This window comes from Buteo buteo, chromosome 8 (genome assembly GCF_964188355.1).
Source record: "Buteo buteo chromosome 8, bButBut1.hap1.1, whole genome shotgun sequence".
NCBI classification, from domain to species: Eukaryota; Metazoa; Chordata; class Aves; order Accipitriformes; family Accipitridae; genus Buteo; species Buteo buteo.
In genome coordinates this window covers 665,751-682,446 of record NC_134178.1, presented here as the reverse complement: position 1 = coordinate 682,446, position 16,696 = coordinate 665,751, and the positions used below count along the sequence as shown (strand labels likewise).

At 42.0% G+C, this 16,696-nt stretch overlaps 1 protein-coding gene across 1 annotated transcript in view; it reads left to right on the top strand.

Annotated features, from left to right (window-relative positions):
• The window catches only part of PHKA2 (phosphorylase kinase regulatory subunit alpha 2), a 47,705-nt gene that overhangs the window by 25,953 nt on the left and 5,056 nt on the right, over positions 1-16,696 (top strand). The window contains exons 20-30 of the mRNA XM_075033387.1: positions 814-902; positions 2,038-2,171; positions 3,693-3,849; positions 5,278-5,357; positions 5,606-5,684; positions 5,810-5,939; positions 7,628-7,729; positions 8,374-8,492; positions 12,917-13,084; positions 14,681-14,734; positions 16,099-16,299. Coding sequence (XP_074889488.1) covers positions 814-902; positions 2,038-2,171; positions 3,693-3,849; positions 5,278-5,357; positions 5,606-5,684; positions 5,810-5,939; positions 7,628-7,729; positions 8,374-8,492; positions 12,917-13,084; positions 14,681-14,734; positions 16,099-16,299 — 1,313 coding nt within the window. The remainder of the gene's footprint in view (positions 1-813; positions 903-2,037; positions 2,172-3,692; positions 3,850-5,277; positions 5,358-5,605; positions 5,685-5,809; positions 5,940-7,627; positions 7,730-8,373; positions 8,493-12,916; positions 13,085-14,680; positions 14,735-16,098; positions 16,300-16,696) is intronic.

Genomic DNA, 16,696 nt, shown 5'->3' with positions numbered 1-16,696 from the left:
ATTTTTTTTGTCTTTGTTTATACAGAATATTTCTTATTTTAATAAAGTTGTTGTGGAATTAAATGTTTCAATGCCAGAAGAACATAAGTATGTACACGTACTTTCTAAATTTGTAAGAACAAACAGAGTAGAGAGGGAGGACAGTATTCCTAATTATGCTACGTTTCTAATAGACTGGAGGATTTACACCAAAATAATGCTTTGACTGAATTTGTAAATAGATTCCAACGTATGCATTGTTTTATATGTAGGTGTATAGTATTCAATGCCCTGGTTAAGGGAAGGCTTCCCTTATCTTCAGTGTAAATTAATAACTTAAGCTTTTTTGTTAGTCTTTTCTCCTATATTTCACATGCCACATCATCTGATCCTCTATTGAATTCAACATATGAAGTTAACAGAGCATTAGCCTGTATTTACTATTACCATTTTAATTATGATAGCTTACCATTAGTTAGACCATTTTCTTCACATACATCCTGTTAAAATGTTTAAAACGCTTAGCAGAGTCAAGTCATTGGGCTGTAGGATTTCTGAGGCATGGGCCATCGTAAGAGGTATCAGCTGAGTGTGTAGCGCCTGAGCCTTTGACATGCTGATCTCAGAAGCTCTTGGAGCAAGCCTGCAAGGAGATAAGGTTCAGAATGTGAGCTTGTCTCTGAGTTCTATGCACAGCATCTCAGAAGCATTGCCTCTGTATTTTGGCTCTTGGAGGTATTTGTTTGGTTTTGCCTAGTACAGATGCTCCATGTAGGTATTTTCAATTTTCATTTCATTTTTTTTTTCTTTTTTTCTGGTGGCTTTGTTTTCCAGCTGTGTCTATGTCTCTTCCCACTAAAGTTCTGAACACACACCGGAAGTCTTTGAATCTTGTTGATAATCCCCATTTCTTTGAGACAAAGGTAAGCTGTGGGAATTCTTATGCTGTTCATGTTTTTAGGATGCAATACTGTGGCCTTTCCTGTGTTTCCCAGCCAAACCCTATGCTAATTCTCATTTTCCTTCACAGACAAGCCATTGTCTACTCCCTTGGTTTCAAATTTATTTTTTGGCTGGGTGAAGGTTTTTTGGTTAAATATTATTATTAATAAACATTATGAAGTGGAAAGTATTTAATTGTATGTGCAAACAAAATAAGGTAATAGGTGCTTATTTTTTAAAGGCCAAAAGTTAAGTCATTGTCTTTAGTTCTAACTGAACACACAAAGGGAAGGACAGGATGTTCACAGCCTTTAGAGATGGTCTCCAAGAAATGCTACTTACAGTAATGTCTCGGCAGGAGGGGAGTGTGTGAAAGGACCGATGTCCTTAAGGCGCCAGCCAAATCCCAGTGCAAGGCATGAAGATGGGGTTGTGCTGGGCACTTGTTTTGTCTTAGTATATGGGACCAGCAGCTGAGAATGGTTGCAGGAGGTTGTACCCAGCCTCCTGAAGGATTCTGCTCTACAGGCTCTGTTTGTGGAAATGGTATTTTAGGACCATATAAATTGCTGAATAGCTTATTAAGCAAAAGTACTCTTCATCCAAGAACTCGCCACAGGATTGCATCATCTGATTAGTTAATATGTTAGTTTCATAAGCTTGGAAAATTTATCATGGCAACATCTGCATTCATAAAGCACCACATATATACAGGTTAGAGATGGAACTCAGAGAGCTCTGAATTATTTCAACTAAAAAAAAGTAGTACCCTTCTGCTTTTCTCTTTACAAGTGACAGCAAAAAAGCATGCAAATAATTTGGTTTCCTTCTTTGACAAAATATTTCTTTGTTTTGTCCAAAAAACGACTTTCCTTGTTGATTGAACCAAAATTAGAGACAAAGTTCCATTCTGGGTGTTGTGTTTCCTGGGATTAGTCGTCTTTTCATGTTTGCAGTAGTCTGGCAAGAACTATGTGATGTGTCTGTATTTCAAGTGCAGGGTTATGTTGCAAGTTTGTTGTATTGTTTAGTGGGAAGTTACAGTTTGAATTTGATCTGCTACTTTTTTCAAGACCATTTTGTTGATTTTTTTTTTTCATCCATCTTTGTTATCAGGACCGTGAAAATGTTTTGCACTTACCTAAAGATGCTCACGGTGATTTGGATTGCAGGAAGCTTGTTGAGCAGCTGAAGGAATGTCCAACGCTCCATGATCAAGCAGATATCTTATATATCTTGCATATACTAAAGTGAGTTGTCTGAGTATAAACTTCAGCATCTTTAAGTTTGGTCACAACTATCTGATTATTCTTGTGCAAAAGCTTTTCACTGTTCAGGGTTGTGTTTTGAGGGGAGAGGTTAAAATATTTTGTGCTTTAACAAGCTTTTTTTCAGTTAGCTTGATTACATAAATAATTTGGATACAAAAAAATTCTTGTGCAAATTTCAGGGTTGATTGGCACACAGTTACGAATACATACAGGCTCCAAGGCTCACAAGTGAAACACACAAATCCTTTCCGTGAATGAGACCACACCTTGCTATATTTGTGGCACTTAATAGTTGACAAAGATTTGGTGTGATTTTTATACACAAGAAGGGAAGTGGAGGGAAACTTTATCTTCTCGTTTTCTAACTAAAAGCAAAATGCAATTTTAATAAGTAGTCGCTATTTTTCCTCTAATCCCTGTGCGTGTTCAAGTGCACCACTGGCTAAAACTCAGTGCTCTTCAAAATGTTTTTCAAAACAATCTAACCCCAGTTGCTGGGGTTAGTAAACAGCTGCTATTTAAATAGGTTTCATGGGAACAAATGCAAATACAAACCAAAGGAATCACCTTCTGGAGTGCATTTACTGGGCTTTTTTTCCTATGCAGGAGAATACTGCTGGAACCTGTCAGGAAGTTGGCTTTGGGTGCAAGCATGTGTTAATCAAAGATGGACTTTCTTACTGCTACAAAGATTGTATTTTTGTTTATTTTAGTCTTTCTCCTGTTAAGACCTCTTCTTTGATCTTCTTGATTTCCCAAGCAAAATGTTTAGCAGCCTCTCTTAAAAAGCAAAGGAAATCCTGAAAAAATACCATTTTGTTGTTTAACTACACATAACCCCCTTAATTTCCTGTTTTGCACTTGTTTCACCGTGGGAGTCTCTGTTGGGCAGGCAGGTGGACTTGTGGTGGACTCTGCCGCTCCAGCAGGAGTTGAAAGGTCATTCTGTGATGCTTTAAAACATGGTCAAAGAGAACCCATAACGCAGTGAATTTCAAAGCCAGGAGAGGAGCAGAAATCTCCTTCGATTTTTCAGTAATGGCATAAGCAGCGTGGAAGCTTAGTTAATAGCTAAGAAAGAGGCAGGGCAAAAAAACTTAAGGGTTCTCTGAGGCATTTGAAAAACGGGTGCAGTCTTCAGCAGTACTGAAGACGTTGCTGAATACTGCTCTGAAAAAGCACCGCATGGAGCGTTCCTCCAGCAGGCTCTCTGCATGCACGCTCAATTTAAAGTCTGGTGGGAAACCCTTTGGGTGGTTGCTTTGAAGTCACAGGCTAGTGGCTAAGTGAGTGCTTAAATTGATATGAAAGTTCCTGGTATCAAGATGGTTTCGTCCATGTATAACCAATGCCTGGTGAAGGCCCGTGTGTCCCATGTACTACTTAATTCTGTCACCAAAATGAGCAATGCGATCAAAATCAGGCTGCTTGTTGTGTGGTAAGGTTAAGCAGTGTGGCATTTTACCTGATGACAGCTACCTTATGTGACTTTTCTGGCAGAGGCGCTGACTGGGACACAGAGCTGGATGGACAGTACGGCGTCACTGTTCATTGCCTACTCAATGAGCTCTACAGAAAGGCAGGCCTCAATCAAGAATGGGGTTTAATCCGTTATATTTCCGGCATGCTCAAAAAGAGAGTGGAAGTCCTGGCTGAGGTATGAAATACAAATAGTGTTGGTTCAGTTTCCTGTCTGGAAACAGAGATAAAACTACCAGTTTGCTGCTGGGGCTTGTGCTTGCCCTTCTTCTGGTCTTACTTCACAACATACATAGCGGAGCATTTTTCAGTAAACATTGGTTGCTTTTCTGATCTAAAATCTTATTATGACATCTTTACCTTTCATCCGTACTGCAAACTGTGTTAATATTGGCATGGACTGAGAATGTCACACTATAAATGTGAAGGCTTCATTTCATCTCTCTTAATCAGAGAAGCTTAATTATGTGCTTTGAAAGCTGTAGCTGTCATTGGTAATGGTCTATTGCTATTGTGATAGCTTGAACACTTTTGGAGCACCAGTACGTCAAGGTGCTAGCAATGATGCAAAAACATGGTCTGCTGACTTCCATCCCATTGGTAACAAGAAAGATCCCCTGTAAGGGTACAGCTTTGATTTTTGAACATTACGAAAATGTTTCCTCTCAAGTACTCTAAAGTATTTGTTTAATTTCCTACTTATCCCTGCATATTTCTGAAGAGCTCTTTCTCTAATTCGTGGCCACTTTCAAAGCTTTGACTGTCACACCTAGGATGCCCTATTTTAGTGACAGTCATATCTGCAGGGAGCAATTTGTGATAATCGCCCTCCATGGTACTAAATTAAGCACATAACCTTTTCCATCCTCGAGATATGATGGATGAGCAGTACAGACATGCTCACAGAAAGCCCTGTGTGTTAAATTGAGAAGGTACTGACAAAGAATTGGGGAGGAAGAGAGTAGAGATGATCTGGTTTGTTCCACGTTAAGGGAGGGAAGATAGACTCTTCAAAATCAGAGGAACATTGCTCTGTGAGGTCTTTGATTCAGGATGCTAAAACAGGTCAACTGAACACCCACTTTTAAAGGTTGATATAAAAGAGTAAACACTGTGGTGCTGGGGGAAGCACCTATTTCAGAATGTATCAAGGTGCCTAATTCAGGAATGTGATGCAGTATGTTTGGTGTTTGTTTCTTTTAAGAGATATATTAGTATGCAGGACTTTTTTAAGCTAATACTGCCAAGTTTTTCAATGATTAAAAATGTTTGTTGTCTTGCATAAAGAACAATCTTTTATCTTATGATGAAGGATAAAGTCCTTTATTGATCTGCCAGCCCCACTGGAGTCCCTAATCATTTTGCTGCTGATTTCACTGAGTGGGGAAAAGCAGGCTTTCAGCCTGGACAGACTTTCATAGCCCTGTTGACCTCAATTAACAACTGGCAACTAGTTAACAGCATTCTGTTGGCTCTGCATGTCTCATAGTTAATAGAAATGCACTTAAATATTGCTAAAGAAATGCTTCATTTTCAGGAATTAAAAGCTGTATCACTTCCACATGACTCAGAGAAAGGTCTCTTGCTTTCTGTCCCATTGTGATAGGCATGCACAGACCTTCTGTCACACCACAAGCAACTTACAGTGGGCCTGCCACCAGAACCCCGCGAGAAAATCATTACCACGTAAGTTGGAGCTCTGCCTCGGTTACAGAAGCAGCCTGCCCTTCATGTTCTTGCCAGTACTGTTCTGCTGCTATTATCTGGTTTTAAAATTTATTCCTTACCTTCAGAAGGAATTGCAGCCACCCAGGCAGAATTGTAGGTGCCTTTGTGGTACAAAGATATTTCTGGGTGGCTTGGTTCCAGCGCTTGTTCAAGAGGTTAATAGCAGGTGCCTGAGTCACTGCTAACTGTGGTGTGCCTTCTTGCAGCCCACTACCGCCTGAGGAGCTCACAGATCTTATTTATGAAGCCAGCGGCCAAGACATCAGTATTGCAGTCCTGACACAGGTATACAGCATGCATAAAACGGGTTCTTTCAGCGGTGCCCAGTGTGGCACCAGTGTTTGCTCTGTGACTGGGAAAGCCAAGAGGACCCACTCTGAATGGGTGTCCTTACGGATTTGTCCTTACAGGAAATAATTATGTACTTGGCGATGTACGTCCGGTCACAGCCTAGTCTTTTTGTGGAGATGCTCAGGCTCCGCATTGGTCTGATAATTCAGGTGATGGCCACTGAGCTGGCTCGAAGTCTAAAGTGCTCAGGTAAGAGCAATTTTATCATAAGGGTACTTAAGACATTATTTCTGCTTCACCTCAGTGGTTGATTTTTCATTTATATGTGTTAAATCATTTTATTAACTTCTTCATTCAGCACGCACAGTTACAAACTTTGAAAATAACTTCTCTTTTTGACTTAACAAAAGATTCCTGTCCCCCCATCTCGCAGTTATTCAAACTGGAGTGGATATTAAATAAGTAAGTCCCCTGACTTTCAGTAAGTGTTTGAGGTCCAGGTCATCAAATTGCACGTGTGTGTATTTAGGGACCCAATGCCACTAACGTCAATGAGAATTAGGACCCTAGGTATCTTCTGAATATTTGAGCCTTAATTCATAGGTCTGTAGTTTTTATTCAAAGTAACTTCTGATGTGTAAGCCTTCTCCCCTTGAATGTGCTTAGTTGAAAAGTATTTGCTGTTTAGATTTCAGCTAGTGATATGTTGTTTTGCCAGGAGGTCAGTAAAAATTCTTACAGGCCCCCGAGATGTTGCATATGTCCTACAAAAACCCAAGAAGTAAGTAACAAGTGGTGCAAGGCAAAAATACTTTAAAACTCATTTTGGAAGAGAAAAGTGAAACTAAAGGGAAATCATGACTGAAGAGAGATCTGAAGAATTTTCCCTGTTGAAAGGGGTTAGAAGTCTAAGAAGGAGCAGTCATGAAAAGTAATCAAGTTAATGTGACAACCATATAGTCAAATGCTGATACTTAGGAGCATGATCTGGGCCATATTTTTGTTCCATTTTATGTGGAACTAAGCTCTTGTTACCATTTCTAATGCCCTAGCACATCCTAAAGGGGGATGACTTTGTGGAAGCATATTTTCTGGTCTCCCCAGTTTTCTCCCTCGTGGAGTGCAGAGAGGGGTCCCTGGTAGTTGGTTAGATGGAGCCCACTTCAGACACTGCTGCTTTCTAACTTCAGTGGTTAGCTGCCAGTGGGGGGTAGCAAGTTTCTTCCTTAGGAGAAGTTGACAAAAGGAATGAAGTAATCTTATGGGATAATTCTCTTTGTGAAGAGTGTACAAAAGGCCCTGTTTCCCCCAAACCTGTAGCTGAATAACAGAAGCTGCTTTGTTCACAGTGCGAAGCCTGTCTTTCCTGGGCTCCCTTTTGTTATTCCTTACCCTTAAACAACAGCTGCTTTGTACACTGCCCTTGGCTTCACTGCTGCCTTTTCCATGTTCTCATATGGGAGACTTGTCTGTGCACACGTGTGCTCCTGTGTACGTACGTGCTTTTTCTCCCTCTCACTTAGAAGCATGACCCTTTAATCAAATAAAACACAAGCCTTCCACATGCATGCATTTCTTTATGTAATAACTCTGGCTCTGTAATTTAGATCTAGATGCTGTTGGGAGGTGGCTGTAATGCCTTTCCAAGTGATCTTGCTCTACAAAGGAGCAACTGCTTTCTCATCATCAGCTTCAGTGAGATTTTGCACAAGCTGCAGCATAATATTCACTAATGCAAATAGTGTTATTTCCATGCAGTGTTTGTTGTTTAGTCCTGAAATGTATTTTCTTTGAAATGTGACTCTACGTATTTTTTTCAAGGAAGCATTAGCCTCAAAGGTAAATGTGACTGAACTTCATTCAGCAGCAGCTTACTTAGGAATAAAGCTATAAAGCCACCTATAGTGATGTTTGTCTTTTTTTTTTTTTTTAACTAGGTGAAGAAGCTTCGGAGAGTTTGATGAATCTAAGCCCCTTTGATATGAAAAATCTCCTACACCATATTCTCAGTGGAAAAGAGTTTGGAGTGGAAAGAAGCTGTAAGTTGTCCACTTGGGTACTTCTATATGTTAAGTGAGAACTACAAATACAAAGTTAGATTGTCTTGTAAGTAGGAATCTACTCTCTCAGCAAGTAAAATAGAGTTACAGGTGATGTATTAATCATGGGTGGCCAGTACATGTGTACGTCTGCTGTGGAATAAACAAAACAAATATAATGGAAGCTGTCCTGTGTTGAAATAAGATTGTATCAAGTTTTCAGTGATATGAAGGCAAACTTTTAAAATGAAGAAATTTTATGTGACCAGAATGAAAATCATAAAAAGGTCATATCTAACCTACCTTCAAGGAGCATGTCTCTGATGCCCAGATATTCCCAACTGGCACGTCAACCGTCTCCTGCATTTATTCTTAGGCCCTCACAGATTCATGGCACCTCTGACCTCTTTTTAAAGCTATGATTGCTCAGTGTGTTGGAAAATCAGGCCCCGATATCCAAGGACAGATCTAGGCCCCTTACTTGATGCAGTCAGGCTTGAACTATTGACGTGATTTGAAGGGATGCTGTCACCAAGAGCATTGTTCAGTTCTGAGAGGATATGTGTCTATCTTCAACTTCTAGATACAATTTTGCCTGTTTTTCTACCCCTAGATTTTATAAAATGTCCATTTGCTTCCTTTAGTGCGACCTGTAGATTCCTCTTCATCTAGCCCTGCGATTTCTATTCATGAAATGGGGCATTCTGGAGCAACGAAAACAGAAAGAAGTGGTATTACTAAATTGAAGAGTGAGATGAAGCAGGTGAGAGTTTTCTGTCAATGCTCATCAGAAAATCCAGCTGTTCCGGAACTGTGTTATGTTAGGTTTTATTCTTGGTAAATGACAGAAGTTTCCAAAGATCCTTTGATTTAAAGCTGGTCACTAAATAGAAGGCAGCAAGGCAATGTTTCCTCCAAAAATGTGTTTCCTTTTTTATTCTTGTTTCACATGCTGAATATAGAAGAACTTGGAACAAACTCTAATGCATTCATGGCAGCAACTTTAAAACAGCTCTTTTATCATCTTTAGCTAAGGAGAAGTCAGATGTACAAAGTGAAGCTTTCATGCAAACTGTTCATTCTTGTACTCTGCCCAAATTGCTGAAGTGGTCCACATGCCTTTTGGAAAAGGTACACTAGGAAAAGAAATCTTGGTTTGTTTTATTCCTGTTTTGTTTCTTCAGGAATGGAGGATGATTGCTGCTAGAATATATATATATATATGTATGTATGTAAGTTCAAAGTACTTTAAATTACACGGTAACTGAGTATGTGGAGAGATATCACAGAAAACAACCAGTATATTCTGAATGAATGTGACTGATGGTTTTGTTATGGTTTTTGTTTCTCTATTTTGTGTCATTATTAGTAATTTTCTTTTGCTCTAGATAAATAGGAAGGTAGTAGTCAAATAAAATACATTTCTAAGAATGGTTCTATATTTTTCAGGCTGGGTTATTCAGCCTGGAGAAGAGAAGGCTCCAAGGAGACCTTATTGGAGCCTTTCAATATATAAAGGTTCTTATAAGAAAGATGTAGAGGTGCTTTTTACCAAGGCCTGTAGTGACAGGACAAGGGGCAATGGTTTTCAACTGAAAGAGGGTGGGTTTAGGTTAGACATGAGGAAGAAATTTTTTACGATGCGGATGGTGAGCCACTGGAACAAGTTGTCCAAAGAAGTTGTGGATGCCCCATCCCCGGAAGTGTTCAAGGCCAGGTTGGATGGGGCTTTGAGCAACCTGATCCAGTGGAAGGTGTCCCTGCCCATGGCACAGACTAGATGATTTTTAAAGGTCCCTTCCAACGCAAACCATGTTGTAATTCTATATTAGAAACCTGTTTTTTAAAGACCTTCTTAACAAGAAAACCTGTTTCATTTAATCTGAGGCCATTTCTGTAAGTTTCTAAGGAAGCATTTGATGTTTTCCTTTGATGGTGCGAGACAGATTTGCTCAGTAAGCCTTCAGAAAGGAGTGGTGTTTCTGCGTGGTCTTGACGTGGAGCATTTGAGGACGACAGTAAGGATCAGTTAATGATCCTTCACAGGACATGATCAGGCAGGGAAGCAAAGGCACCTGTGAAACGCGTGGTGTCCATCTCACGAGACCTGCTTGCCGTGTTTGAGCCATGCCACTGCCAAAGCATCGTCCTGGCCGAGCCTTGTGGTGCGGCTGTGGCTCTGAAGGTGCTGCTAGCTGCTTTCCACCGCCCTGACGCAACTTTGGGGTTCAGCCTGAGGTGCAGCGGGTGGCTGGCTTCAGGACCCTTCCAGGAAAGGAGAGGGACTAGGCACTAGGTGGCAGCGTTATTTTAAGTACAGAGGTGGGCCTGACCTGAAACACTTGGACCTTTGTTGGGGTTGGAAATGTATTTCCTGCACTGCTTTTGCATTAGGTGGAAACTTGGTATTTTGCACAGAGGAGGACTTGGCTGGTTTTATTTTTGTTCCCTCCACCTTGCCATTGGTGCTGCTTCCTGCTGCATCTCACTGCATTCTCTGAATAATTCACTAGATACTAATTCAATGTCATTTGCGGGGGGGTCAACTTTGTGTTACAAGGAACATTTCAAGTACTTGTACTAACATCTCTTTGCACCAGTGTTCAGCTGTTGAGCAACTGCAGCTTCCTCATTTGCTGATGTCGTTTCTTGAGTCTGAACATCAAGCCTTTGCCTGGTCTGAACCACGAACACTTAATTAGGAGGTGTGGCTTGGGGTGGACAGTTAGAGAAAAGTGCTGTAAGTCTGAGGTGCTCCATCCACCTTTCAGCAAAAATTTTGCCTTGCAGCTGTTTGTTTAGCAGTGCCCACCCAGTTGGCAGCCCACAGACTTTCTGCAGCAAGATGACCTTCTCGTGCAAAGAGAAGCTGCTGATGTTGCAACAAATGGGGAATGGAAGTGGGGAGCTTGGGTTTTTTCGCAGCCCTGAGTCACAGGGAAGCTTTTGCATGCATTTTAAACTGTGATAGTTTGTGTTGGTGATGCTTGGAGCTCAGTGGATGGCACGAGCAGCTTGTGGCTGCCAAACAGGCTCCTGGCATGGTGGGGTCTGCCTCGTGCTGCCCCCAGGTTAGCTGAAGTGCAGCACTGCAAGAGGCCAGGGGCTGTTGCAGTTTTCCCCTGAGTACCTGAGCTTATTCCATGTTTCTTGCCTTTGCATGGACAAGTTACTTAACTGTGTTTGTGCCCTGTTCTGTCATGGCTGGCTGTCTGACATGTTGGTGTCTGTTTTTCTTTTGTAGTTCTTTCATGAGGGCCACTCCATGTCCAGCAGCATGTTCACTTCCATGGTAAAACACCGTCTGCAGCCCTGCACCTGCTTTTCACCCTCTGTGTGTGTGTGTGTGTGCGGGTCTTAGCTCTAGACACCTCCTGTGACTTCTGTGTAACAACTTGTTTCAAACCCTACTTCTTTGTCTTACTCATATTCATTGGCAACCAATTCTGATTAGTAATCTTTTAATAGAAGCTGAGTCTCGCATTTAGATCCACTTAGTTCTTCTGAAGCTTAAGTAGTTGTAGATAAAGCACTAGAGCAGATTTAGCTACACGATGGTGGGTTATGTTATAGGTGTCATCGGTATTTAAAAGTAATGTAGCATTGATAAACACTGGCAGTCCCTGGATAGTCATGAACTCAGAATAGCTTCAGGTTGCTGAGACAGGGACTTTATGGTCATGGGTCTCTCCTCAAGCAGTCACCTTCTTTCAAGGCAGAGAACTGTAGCTCTTCTTAAGCTCTTGCTGTTAAGGAGGAAGATAATTGTTTAAATATTTTACCAACAGAAACCTCAACAATTTAAAGTAAGTCTGAGGCTCCAAATCTGTCATGAAGACATGGAAAGTTTGCAGCTACACGTGCACTTTGAACTGGCAGTTGTGATTCATGGTTCTCTGCATCTGCAGGCTTGCTGGGATGGCACACCTCCCAGGTGTCCTAAATACACAACTGCAGAGCACCACGAGCCCTGTGGCCTGGCCTGATAACTGCTGGTTTGCTGTTGCCTCTCTCCTCCCCCATACCAGCGCAGAAAGGCAGGCCTCAATTGTGGGTTTGAGTCAAGTGCACAGAATTGTTCAATGAGATCTTTGCTTCTCTGAACCACCTGAGTAGCCAGATTAATTATCGTATGCAGATGGATTTCTCTACTTCGGCACTGACCTTCCTGCTGACCTCCTGCATCCCCTAGCTCTGCTCAACAGGATGGAGGAGGTTCTGTCTGTCTTGGTCAGCGTGCAGTGGAAAGGAATAGCAAGTGTCAAAACATCAAGGGAACACCACCTATGCCTCACTGATACCAGTAGGAGTGGAAATGGACTGTTTTCGTTTGCTGGTCTTTTTGCAGAGCTTGATTGTGTAGAATCAGTGAGCCTACCCTTTGCAAATGTACAGTTTTTGGTCTTATTTTCCTCCTCCTCCAGTATTTGCTCAGGCGGTTTCTTATTCAGAGATGATGGGATTTGAAATGGGGCTGTTAGTGTAGTCCTTTCTGGGTTGAAAGTAATAGGTGTGCAAAAAGGAACAAGAAAACAGAAGAGCACATGATCTTTGGGAGTGCAAATAGTAGGCAGGCTGCATGCATGGAAATGGAAATGAGAATTTGGTGGTAGTGCCACAACTTTGAAGATGAGTTGCTGTCTAATTTAGTCTCCAAGTCTGGTAGAATAAAATAATAGAGCAGTAGTGACAATAAAGGAAAGATGACTGATACTTACAGAGAGGCAGGCACGATGATTACATGACCACGTGAAGTCAATTTTTAATCTACTTTAATGGAACTTTTTGCATGGAGGACCTCTCTTGCTGGAGTCGTGGCCCATTTGGCTCTCTTATGACACTGAGCCCAGACCTACCTGCAAATCCCACCATCTTGCACACCAGTGACACTGCCCTCGCAGCCAACTCATGCTTGTTAAAATAGTCAAGCCTTGTGTTGAACTGAGCGGTGAAGTTTACTTGGTTACACCCTGTTGAACTGCGTGCCTGTTTTGTTGAGAAATGATTGTACTGGAGAAGTGAAGGTGGAGAGAAAGGGATCAATCCTGCTCCATCATCTTGTATGACATCATGGCCTGTATTTTTCTGCTGGTTCTGAGGTAGCGTTGTAACAGAACGATGTATTCACCAGGAGTAGCACTTGGGGTGGTAGAAAGCAACTAACCAAGGCTTTAATGTTTCTTACAGAAGGGCAGTACTCCATCATCTCCCACTAGTACTTCTCCAACTGGCTCCAGTGGAGACACTAGCTGGGGTGACCGAAAAGGACAGTGGCTGCGCAGAAGGAGGCTTGATGGTGCTATTAACAGAGTTCCTGTTGGCTTCTATGAGAAAGTGTGGAAAATCCTTCAGAAGGTAAGTTGACAGCTGAGGAGGGCAGGAAGCAAGAAAGCTGTACGGTAACTTGGGGAGGTGGTGGTCCGGTGGTGGTATGTCACTGGGAGTTGAAGTTCTCTTCAGCTGGAAGACTGGTGGAAACTAGAGTCATTAGTAGGAGTGTGTCTCGTGAACATAAAAGGGCTCCATTAATACAAGTTCACGTGTTTGTTTGAAAGTGTATTTTTCTCTGAAACCATCAGCGCTGAATTTCGGCTGAACAATTCTGTTCCATCGCTGTCCATTCTGCGTCGCCCGTGGCCTAATGCAGGTTGTGGTCAGTGCTGCTGTGGGGCACTGTGAGGCAGGGCAGTGCATGTACTTCAGTTCAGAAGGGCTGTGAGGAATGAACTGGGAAACTGCACTGACTCTTCCAAAATGTCTTCAATTGCTGGCTTTTCTGAGCTTTATGGCATTCTTAACATTTTTTTGGTTTGTTTTTAAGTGAAAAGTAAGTCCTTGCCAGCACCTTGGAGTTCAGGGGTATGGAAATGTGTTGAAGCAGCTCTCCAGGAAGGAGGAGAGGGGAATTATGAATTTTTACTCATTTCAAAGTGATTATGCACCTGTTCTTCTGCTTTGCTGGACGAAAGCCAGCATTTGGCACCTTGCAGCACTGAGCTGTTCATGCCTACACAGTTGGGAAAAATGTGCATCACCAGCTTAGGTTGATTTTGGTTGTCCTTCTAAAATCACTTACACTGAAGCTGTTAGTGTTGATGTCAGCCAAAACAAGTCATATGTGACCTTGTGGCTATTTACTAATGGGATCTTTTAGTAGAGTGAGCATCACTTCTGTCCTGACCTAACGTAATAGCTGAGAGTATTTGAATGGGTTTTTCTGGCAATTAAAATCAATTGTGCTTATTTAAGTTGTCTTCAATGTTTCATTCTTAAACTCTCTTTGGACTACTTGTAAAATCTCTCTCTTCTTGGTGCATTTTTGTACCTCAGGTACCTAGATGTGTCATTCCTTAGCCTGCCTTCTTACCATTTAGGTTTTGTCACTCTTTTCTTGTATACCACTTGGTATTTGTAACGCTACCTCTCCCCCACTGCTGGTGGCCCATGTCCAAGCACCGCAACATGTTGACATCCTTGAGTTGTGGTGCCCTGGATCTGAAACACTTAACTAAATGTTGTTTTAGCAAAAATGAAAAATAAAGGTTCTCGCTTCTATGGTCTGTTGTACTTTTGCATTATCTGTTATTTCTACATCCTTTCCCACAGAATGTGCTCATTGATTTGTTTTCCTCCTTTGTGTGCCTCTTGCTCTAGTGGCTCTCTAAGTACTTTCCTCACCTTCCGTAGCTGGACTGAAACTCAGCACGCTCTCTACGTGTCATGTCAGGCTATTTCTAACATTTGCCAGGTTATATAATAACTTCTTCAGCAAAGGTGAAGTAATATTTTCAACAGGTTTTGTTGGTTTTGTTTGGGGGGGGGGGGGGTGTTTTGTGTTTGTCTGTTTTTTTTTAACTGGAAGTTGTTACATATTGGCTTAGAACAGCGAATCCTCAGATTTACTTGCAAGAATTGTAATTTCTGTTTATTGTCAAAATGTTTTTGTTTCAGTGCCATGGTCTGTCCATTGATGGGTATGTCCTTCCTTCTTCAACCACCAGAGAGGTACAGTAAAATGCCAACAATTTTCTAGCCCCATGACTGAATGTTTGGTTTGACAGTGTACAATGCAGCGGGGCTGCTGTTGCAGATCCTTGGTTTTAAGAAGGGTAGAAGATCTGGACCTTCCCCCAGCACCTCTGTCAGCTTCCCTGGGGCTGTGTGGATGAGTTCCTGCCAGGCAGGCCTGGGCGCGGGTTTGTGGCAGGTTTTCCCCTTTGCCGAGCTTGCCCTCTGCACGCCTTCACTGACCCCACGCGCCCACGGAGCAGCGCTTGATAGAGGTGGTTGATGGCAGTCCTTCAGGCAGGGTGAGAAGAAAGTACGGCCTTGTTGGAATAAAGCAGGCGTGTTGCTTGCTACTTATATTTTTAGTATGCTGCAACAGCAGCCAGTGTATTTTGGCGTCACAGTCTCAAAAGTAAATACCAATTAAGGATGATTGTTTCTAACCAAAGCTTTGACTCTTTAAATCCATAACTTTTCCTTAATTTTTTTTTCTTTAGCTGGATTGCCACTCTGTCTATAGGCACTCTGACAAGTTTTGAATTCACATCTATAAAACAAACTCTCATGAACAGTAATCCATCAGCACAAGAGAGTTGCTTGTGTGCCTGAGACTGTTTTCCTGTCTGGTGCCCTCAGATTTGTCTCTGGCTTCCTTCTCTCCTGAGGGATGGTGGCAACAGCTGAAGAGAGGAGCTGGAATCTTCTGCCAAATTTAAACCTTTTGTTTTCAGAATAGAAAGCTTTATTTATTCCTATTGTGTAGATAAACAGGCTTATATTTTTAGCCTGTCAGACCTCGACAGTGTCTAATTTTGCTGTTAGAAGGACTCAGACGAAGTTAAGTGCAAACCTCCCAAGGAAGCAGCCTTTCACATAACATCCATAGAACTATGCCAGTGCAAATTAGGCTGCTCTACAAACAAAATAGCTGTATCTCCTGTGGAAAAGCATTCACTCTAAGCAGGTGGTTATTTTTAAAACTTGACAGTAATTTTGGCTTTGCAACTAACTGCGGTGCCAGAAAGATACTTAAAAGGCAGAGTGTGTGAGACCGCAGCATGAGAAGCAAAGAGTTAATTTGTCAGCTAAGCATCAGCAGTCCTGTATGTAACCAAAACGTGTGTGTGATGGGTTGCAGGGCTGGAGCGGTCTTCTGGAAGTTGTGTAACTGTTTGCAGGATCAGGGCCTAGCGACACAGAAAGTTTCTGTAAGTGCTAAAGCTGCGCAAGCATTTTGTTCGCTTCAGTCAGTCTACCCCCACGTGTAGAGAGGAGCGTATGTTTAAGTGCTTGCAGGATGTGGGGAACTAGTCTTTTGGATGTGTCAGTTTTTGTCTCCATTTCCACTCAAAACTTGCCAGATGACCCCATGTGAAATCAAGTTTGCTGTGCACGTGGAGTCGGTGCTGAACCACGTACCCCAGCCTGAGTACAGGCAGCTCTTGGTGGAAGCTATTCTCGTTCTCACGTTCCTCTCTGACATCGAGGTGAACAGCATTGGGGGCATCATCCACGTGGATCGAATCGTGCACATGGCCAATGACCTGTTTCTGCAGGAGCTGGTGAGTTCAAAGGGCAGTGGTGGGAAGCTTCCACATTTGAAATTTGTGCCCTGCTCCTTTTTTAATATGTGTGATGATCTTGATCTTATCCTTATTCTTTCCCCTACAAAGACAGACCAAATCACTTAAGTATCTTCTGGAAATATATTTGGAAAACTAATTTAAGAATTGCGAGAGATCTAAAGGGAATAAAATTGTAGTGGCTAACAAGCTCTGAAGTAAGCGGGTAGACTGAAGTGAAGTTTTGCTTTACCAAGGCATTAGAATTACCAATATTTGAGTAATCCCGCCTGCCCCAAAGGACAAACATCTGTGAAGTCATATGTTCCTCATTTACTTGCACTGATCCAACTAAGTCATGTGGGTCCTATGATAATCCTGATTAAGGTTTTCATGA